This window comes from Meleagris gallopavo, unplaced genomic scaffold (assembly GCF_000146605.3).
Source record: "Meleagris gallopavo isolate NT-WF06-2002-E0010 breed Aviagen turkey brand Nicholas breeding stock unplaced genomic scaffold, Turkey_5.1 ChrUn_random_7180001951027, whole genome shotgun sequence".
NCBI classification, from domain to species: Eukaryota; Metazoa; Chordata; class Aves; order Galliformes; family Phasianidae; genus Meleagris; species Meleagris gallopavo.
Genome location: NW_011212219.1, coordinates 20,306 through 28,124, shown reverse-complemented (window position 1 = coordinate 28,124; position 7,819 = coordinate 20,306). Strand labels below are relative to the sequence as shown.

At 60.3% G+C, this 7,819-nt stretch overlaps 2 protein-coding genes across 2 annotated transcripts; one reads left to right on the top strand and one right to left on the bottom strand.

Moving 5' to 3' along the window:
• Positions 1–174: 174 nt before the first annotated feature.
• ASB8 (ankyrin repeat and SOCS box containing 8) lies at positions 175–2,749 on the top strand. The gene is made up of 2 exons (XM_003214000.4): positions 175–301; positions 1,147–2,749. The coding sequence occupies exons 1-2, from the start codon at positions 215–217 to the stop codon at positions 1,777–1,779; spliced, it is 720 nt and encodes a 239-aa protein (XP_003214048.1). The 5' UTR covers positions 175–214; the 3' UTR covers positions 1,780–2,749.
• Positions 2,750–2,976: 227 nt separating this feature from the next.
• PFKM (phosphofructokinase, muscle) lies at positions 2,977–7,813 on the bottom strand. Its single transcript, XM_019611610.1, is given in 20 exon segments — positions 2,977–3,417; positions 3,495–3,600; positions 3,846–3,945; positions 4,032–4,143; positions 4,227–4,288; positions 4,458–4,524; positions 4,526–4,620; positions 4,716–4,868; positions 4,938–5,025; positions 5,110–5,180; positions 5,563–5,709; positions 5,780–5,843; positions 5,949–6,013; positions 6,172–6,297; positions 6,380–6,472; positions 6,568–6,663; positions 6,962–7,070; positions 7,159–7,203; positions 7,301–7,466; positions 7,650–7,813. Coding segments are annotated over 19 exon segments (1,860 nt in total). The 5' UTR covers positions 7,414–7,466; positions 7,650–7,813; the 3' UTR covers positions 2,977–3,269.
• Positions 7,814–7,819: the final 6 nt, after the last annotated feature.

The following is a 7,819-nucleotide window of genomic DNA, read 5'->3' as shown; positions in this document are numbered from 1 at the left end:
TGCGTCAGGGGGGAGTCGGTGAGGGGGGAATAGGAAAGAGATTCCCCACCAGAAGGGGGTGGGCGCAGAAGAGAGTAACTGCGAGCCAGAAGCGCGCCCTGCTGGCCAAGGGGACCGATTATTTTCTGTCCAGCCGGCAGTATGACTTACGGGTGGCCGAACTCTCTAACCCCGCGTGCTCGCCGTGTTTCTGCAGGGCGCGGATGTGAACTGCATGCATGGCACTCTGAAGCCGCTGCACTGCGCCTGCATGGTGGCTGACGCCGACTGTGTGGAGCTGCTGCTGCAGAAGGGAGCAGAGGTAAACGCCTCTTTGGAATGGAGCCGTGTTGTCGTGGTGCTGGACTCTGCTTCCTTAGCAAGGTGGAACCATCGGTTCTGAGTGCTGCCAGAATTGTGCTTTGTCTTGGTGGCAGCTGCTCTGCTCTCTTTTAGAATAGAATGGGTCTGGGTGAAGGTATATTGCATAAGCACAGGGGCAATTCCAACATTCCAGTAGTGTTTTTGCCTGAGATTTTAAGTGTACCTACTTGAAAACAGACTTTTGGAGAAAGCCTGAAAGGGGCGTTAAGTGCTGTAGGTTTCCTGCTTGAATTTTGGCAGCTGGTAGATGGCACCCCCCACCTCGTGTGTGCTTCATTTAATCATTCTCTGGAGGAACATGACCAGATTCCAGAGGAGGGCCGTGAAGATGCTCAGGAGCTGGAGTGCCTCTTATGAGGAAAGGCTGAAGGAGCTGTGGGTGTCCAGCCTGGAGAAGAGAAGGCTCTGGGAAGACCGTCCAGTGCTTAGAAGGAGCTTAGAAATGGGGGAGAACAACTTCTTACGTGGGCAGGTTGCAGCAATAGGAAAAGGGGAAATAGCTTTAAATTAAAGGAGAGGAGATTTAGGTTAGATGTCAGCGAGAAGTTTTTCACTGCAGTGAGGCCCTGGAACTGCCGCCCGGAGAGCTGTGAGTGCCCCAGCCTTGCGGTGCTCAGAGCCATGGATGGGGCCTGGACGTCTGATGGGAGCGGCCCAGGGCAGGGGGTGGAGCTGGGGGGGGCTTCGAGTTTCCCAACCCAACCATTCCATGGGATGCGGGGAGGGCTTTGTGCCGCGCTGGTATCACTCACCGTGCATCTTCCCCTCCGTGCCCTCCTGCAGGTCAACGCCTTGGACGGCTACAACCGCACGGCCCTGCACTACGCGGCCGAGAAGGACGAGACCTGCGTGGAGATCCTGCTGGAGTACGGAGCCGACCCCAACGCCCTGGATGGCAACAAGGACACGCCGCTGCACTGGGCAGCCTTCAAGAACACGGCTGAGTGCGTGCGCTCGCTGCTGGAGAACGGCGCCCTGGTCAACGCCCGCGACTACAACGACGACACGCCGCTCAGCTGGGCCGCCATGAAGGGCAACCTGGAGAGCGTCAGCATCCTGCTCGACTTCGGGGCCGAGGTGCGGGTGGTGAATTTAAAAGGGCAGAGCCCCATCTCGCGACTGGTAGCGCTGCTGGTGCGGGGACTGGGCACGGAGCGCGAGGATTCCTGCTTCGACCTCCTGCACCGCGCCATCGGACACTTTGAGCTGCGCAAGAACGGCAGCATGCCCTGGGAGGTGAGCAGGGACCAGCAGCTCTGCGAGAAGCTCACGCTGCTCTGCTCGGCGCCCGGCACTCTGCAGACCCTGTCGCGTTACGCCGTGCGCCGCAGCTTGGGGGTGCGCTTCCTGCCCGAGGCCGTGGAGCAGCTGCCCCTGCCCACCTGCCTGAAGGAGTACGTGCTGCTCCTCAGCTAGGCACGGGGCGGCCGTGGGTGTGGATTCATTGCTTGCTGTGTGACTGGCGGGCGCTGGATGGACAGTGGGACCCACCGACAGTGTCCTCTCCTTGCCTGCAGCGCTTGCCCCTCGCGAGCTCCTTTTCTGTGTTTTCAGCCTTGTCCAATGAACTCTTCTCCCTTTAACAAACGGTGAATTCCATCCCACCTGCTGCATTAACCTGTTGTTTCTGTTGGGGTAGGCCTTGGGGAAAGCAAGGCTTTCTGGGTGAGAACGGAGAAATCTCCCCTTTGTAAAGGACTCGAGGCATTGCAGGATGTGGAGAGGCCCGGTGGGTGAGCACATGCAATGTGAGTCTGTTCCTTGGAGCGAGCACCCACACCCTCCTCACTGCACACAGCGCTGGGGCAGACGTGGGACCCCCTGCTGGCACCCAGGAGAGCTTTGTTCACTTCCATGTCTGTGATTTTTTGGATGTATTCAGGGAGAATCAGCGCTTTAGGGACAGAGAGAAGATGGGGAGCTGTAGGGATTGCAGTGTTTGCAGGAGAAATCCCTTCGTGGCACCGCTGGGGAGTGAGAAGTGTCCTGATGGATGCCTGAGCAGTGAGCAGGGCCCTGTGCTCACTGTCCCTCATCAGAAACTTGGCCACAACTCCTGCAAAAAGAGGAAACTATTCCCTGCTGTCCCGAGCAGCTTTGTCGCGAGCACAGGATGGTCCTGAGCGAGAGCTTCGCCTCTGATCTGCCGTCCAAGAACCCATCCGAGTTCTGGGTTTGGTTTTGCACTGCCAGCTCACCGCGCCAGGGCTGCTTTTATTGATACGTGTGTGTAAAGCGTGTGTTTGGAGGCAGGGGCAGCAGCTCCTCGCATGGCGGAAGGACGCAGGGCTGCAGCTGAGGACGCAGAGCCGCTGCCTGCCCCGTGTCTCATCCGTCCCCAGCTTCTGTCCACAGAAATAAATGGCTCCTTGCAAGCCACACTCTGGAAGGTTTTGTGTTGCACAGCCAGTGGGAGCAGAATTGTGCCCCGTTTTCATCTGTCACCTGAGAATCTTCTGGGAGAGCTGCCTCGAGCTCCCAAAGGAGAGGTGAGAAGGGTAAATGTGGATGATTACTCTGGGGGAGAAAGTAAGGTTGCGTTCCCAGGGCTGCGCGTGCGTGGCAGCCATGTGTGCTGCTGCTGGTGGGTGAGCGTGGAGAGTGTGAGCACAGTTTGTGTTTGTCACCACCACGGAGCGGTGCTGCTTTATTGAAGCGTCACAATTCTGTGTTTCAAACTAAAGTGATGCCCTACAGACCTGACCTTTGCTTTTAGGTCAATGCAACGTCCTGCCACAACGCGAGCCGCTCGCGGAACGCTTTTCTCTTTCAAAAGCCCATAAAACACCTGGCTGGATCTAAACCAGCCCAAAATTACACTGAGGAAACCCTCAGTTTTCGGCCAAACTGCTCTTTCAAGAAGATGCTGCGGGGGACTTGGGGAGGGTCGTTCAGAGGGTCCTCCCTCACATGTTGTACTCCTGCGAGACCCTCTTGTGCCTGACGTGCTCCATGAGCGCCTTCTCCGAGGTGTCCAGCTCGATGTTGTACTTGGCCAGGATCTTCAGGATGGGGCGCAGCTTCAGCCACCACTGTTCCTTGGGGATGCGGTGCCTGGGGGGTTGGAGAGAGGACGGTGTGAGCTCCTGTGCTCCTGTGGCAGTGCTGGGGAGGGGGTGGTGGGCACCTACTCGAAGTCTGTCTGCTCCTTGAGTTCAATGAGGGGCTGGAAGACCAGGCTGCGTTTGCGCATGCCCAGCAGGCACGCCGAGTCGGCTGTGTTGGCGAAGATGCGACCTGCAAGGAGCGCCCGGAATGGGCTCAGCATCACAGCCCCCCCGAGGGTGGGCAGCAGAAGCCAAGCCCACAGAGCACAGCAGTGCTTTGGTTTGAAATAGAGGAGCAGGAAGCGTGAGCATGCGTGCGTAGCTTGGGCAGGAGCTGAGGTTTGCTTTTGGTGATCTGCGGCGTGGCTGCAGGAAGGCGAGGGGGCTTTGCAAATGCAGATGGGAGCCCCCTGGTTATACCCCCACAGGACCCACCGTGCCGGGAGCACTCCTTGATCTTGCCAGTGATCCAAGCCACTGACTTGGCGCCCATTTTAGTGCCGAAATTCCTGTCGAAGGGGGTCGGGGTGCCGCCCTGTAGGGGGAGATGGCAGCAGGTGGGGGGGGAGCTGTGACCGAGGGGCTCCTTCCCGCTGCTGGGAGCTCACAGCACGGCCGTACCTGCTGCATGTGCCCCAGCACGTTCTTGCGGCAGTCGAAGATGCCTTTGCCCTCCTCTGTGTAGAGGTTGTAGATGAAGTCGGTGGTGTAGTTCTCATTGCAGTGCTCGTTCCTGGGTGAGGCAGCGGGGGCTCAGGGCGGCTCGAGCAGCCGATGGGCCCTTCCAGCCCCCCTCCTCCATGGCCCCATCCTTACCTGAGCACCAGCCCGCGCTTCACTGTCGTCTTCATCTTTTCGGTTAAGTGCTCCACGTTGATCTAAGGATGAGAAAAAGAGGTGTTTGAGGCTCGGCTTTTGGAAGTGCTGTGGGAATAAATGCAACACCCCCGTCCCTGCGGTGTTGCGGTGATGCTTGGTTGGAGGGGATGCAAGCAGGGATAAATGCAGCCCCCCCCCAGCCCCACGGCGATGCCGCTGGGTCCCCACCTGCAGGTCACGGATGCTGAAGTGCTCCTCGAAGATGTAGGCAGCGTCAGCACCGCCGCCAGCCCCGCATGGTGGCCAGGTACCCGCAGTAGCCGCCCATCGTCTCGATGATGAAGACGCGCCGCTTGGTCCCCGCTGCCGACTGCTTGATGCGGTCGCAGGTCTGTGGGGCAGGAGGGAAAGGTTTGGGTTGGGGGGGTGTTTAATTGTAAGCGGGGATCAGGGGCTGTGTGCCGCGGGGGGTCGCGGGAGCCGCACCGTGGTGATGGTGTTGAGGGCGGTGTCGGCGCCGATGCTGAAGTCAGAACCAGGGACGTTGTTGGAGACGGTGGCGGGGATGACGCAGATGGGGATGCAGAGCTCGTCAAACTTGGCTCTCCCTTCCATCAGCTCCAGGCTGCCCATGAAGGCCTGGGGGAATGGGGGGTAAGGGGCACGGCACCGGGAGGTGCCCCCGCAGCCCCACGCCACCCCACTCACCTCGAAGCCCCCGATGATGATCAGCCCGTGGATGCCGAAGGTGCTGATGGTGGCGCTGATTTCCTCAAAGTATTTCTTGGGCAAGGTCCTGGCCGAAGCGTGGGAGGGTAAAGCCTCCGGGGGTGGGCTTCGCTTGGGCCCCCGCACCCAGACTTCCACAGGACAGCGTTACCTCTTCGTCCCCAGTTTGGATCCCCCCAGACCTGTCCAGCCGCCAACCTTATCCCAGCTGCTCTCTTCCACCTGGCGGGAGTGGGGGGGTGGGGGAAAGCAGCAGTAAGAAAGTTGGGTTGAGGGGCAAAAGGTTTTGATGTGCACCACCCTCAGCACGCAGCACGTCGCTATCACGGTACCCCCATGCATGCAAGGCTGTGGGGTGTGTGAAGCCCCCCGCTGGGTAGGGATCCCCCTCCTGGGGGCTGCAGCTTTTAGGGCTGCAACTTTCCCTGTGCACCCCCATTCCTGTGCTTCCTCTTCCTTCATGAGCTCCCATCCCCACGCGTCCCCTTTCCCCACGTACCCCTATCCATACGCACCCCCTTTCCCCATGTATTTCCTTTCCCCATGCATCCCTTTTCCCCGTGCACCCCCTTCCCCCACCCCGTGCAGCCCCTTGCCCTCGCACTTTCCCATAGGCGAGCCCCTCGAAGCCGTCGTGCACCGCCAGCATCCTGTGCCCGTGGATGAGCCCGATCCTCACGGTGGAGCGCACGGCTGCGTTCATGCCGGCAGCCGGAGCGCCCACGTTGAGCACAGCCAACGTGTAACCGCTCTGTGGGGTGAGGGGACAGCGTCGGGGGGGGCTCGGTGTGCCCCCTCCACACCCCATTCCACCTCCTTACCTTGGTGGAGGGTGGGCGGATGTGTGCCAGCAGCTTGTAGACGTTCCAGTTATTTTGGAAACTCCTGGGAAAGTGGGGAGGGAGAGGGAGGAAAAATAAGGGGATGAGGGAGTGCTGGGGATGGCTGCAGCCCCGTGACCCCAACGGGGGACGTGCCGTGGATGCTCACCGGCCCCGCAGTTTCACAGCGTCATCGAAGCGTTTCTCATTCATCGCCGTTGTCACATCTTTGGTCTGCAGAGAGCAGAGATGGACAGGTTTGCAGTGAACAAGTTTGCGCCGCGCTGGCTGGATTTGTGCTATGCCGGCCAGGTTTGCACTGCAGTGGCTGAGTTTGCACCGCAGCTCCACGTGCATCCCGGGCTGCTCCACGCCCCCCTCCCTGCACTCACCACCTGCACGCACTCCATGAGGGGCAGACGCACAGCCTGGTTCCCTGAGAGGCTGACGACGCAGGCGGGGGTATCGGGGGTCCCTTCCAGCAAGGCCATGACGGCTTCAACTCCCATCCTGCTGCCCTGCAGAGACAGGGACGGGGACGGGGACGTCACCACGGCCCTGCTCAGCTGGGATGGGCACAGGAGGGACGGAGCTGCCTACCAGGATGCGGTCGAAGGCGGAGGGCGTCCCACCGCGCTGCACGTGGCCCAGGATGGTGACGCGGGTGTCGTAGCCCAGACGCTTCACCACCAGCTGCAAGACAGCAGGGTTGGCGTGGGGATGGGGTGCCCAAACTCTGCTGGGACCAACAATGGGAGCAGAAATGGGGGTCTCCTCATCCCGCTCACATCTTTGACTTCGTCAGAGGTGATGGCCTTGCCGTGTCTGTCGATGGCGCCCTCGGCCACGATGATGATGTTCAGCCTTGAGCCACCCAAACGGGTCTGGGGGAGAAGGGGGTGACAATGGGAACAGGGGTGTGGATCAGGATGTGGATAGGGACAGAGACGGGGTCGGTGACAGAGATGGGGACAGAACAGGGAGAGGAAAGGAGATGAAGATGGGGACAGTGATGGGAACGGAGATGGGGATAGGGACAAAATAGGGACAGGGAAGGAAACGGGGATGATGTCCAAGATGGGTTCAAAACAGGAATGGGGATGGAGATGAGGATGGGGACGAGGACAGGGATAAAGTGGGGATGGGGACAGGCACAGGGCACGCCACTGCAGCCCGCCCCACCTCTGTGAGCCTTCGGCACAAGTGGTCCTCCCAGCCATCCTCAGGGGGGGACTCGGGGATGAAGACCCAGTCAGCACCGCAGGCCAGGGAGGTGATGAGAGCCAGGTAGCTGGGGGTGCAGAAAAAGAGGCCGTGTGGGGCTTTTCCCTTCCCGTTTCGTCAGGAGGCAGACCCTGGTGGCAGCGCTGGGGACGTACCCGCAGTGACGACCCATCACTTCCAGCACAAACGTCCGCTGGTGGCTGCAGGAGATGCAGAGCTCAGTGACACCCCATGGAGAGAGCAGGGACGCAGGTGCCCAGTTCCCTGAGGTGTGGGGTGGGGATGTCCCTGCGTCACCTCTGGGCCGTGGTGGTGATGGCGTCCACGATCTCCATGATGCGGTGCAGCGCTGAGTCGGTGCCGATGGTCATGTCGGTGCCGCAGAAGTCGTTGTCGATGGAGCCCACCATGCCCACGATGTTCAGGTAGCTCGACTTCTTCGCCTCCTCCGCCGTGATCCCCCCTAAAAAAGGGCAAGTGGGTTGGGAAGCCCCCTTCCCACTGCGTCCCCCCACCAAACATCCTTTTGGGACAAAACTGCCCCCAAATCCTGCTATTTCCAGTGGGGAAAAGCCACGTTTTGGTGCAAAATGTGCTTAAAGCAAGGCTCAACAGGGGGAAATTTTCTGGGGGGGGGAGACCGTACCCGTTTTCAGCAGCTCGGCCAGGAGGCTGCTCCATTCGGCACGGAAGGTGTCAGCACCGGTGAGGCTGCCGTCGCCGCCGATGACGCAGAGGTTGGTGATGCCGCGCTTCACCAGATTGCGGGCGGCTTTCAGGCGTCCTTCGCGCGTCCGGAAGTCCTGGCAGCGGGCG

Coding starts and splice junctions, on each gene's coding strand:
- ASB8 (XM_003214000.4), top strand. CDS start 215: ATGCATGGCACTCTGAAGCCGCTGCACTGCGCCTGCATGGTGGCTGAC. Junction 302..1,146: donor TGCTGCAGAAGGGAGCAGAG/GTAAACGCCTCT, acceptor GCCCTCCTGCAG/GTCAACGCCTTGGACGGCTA.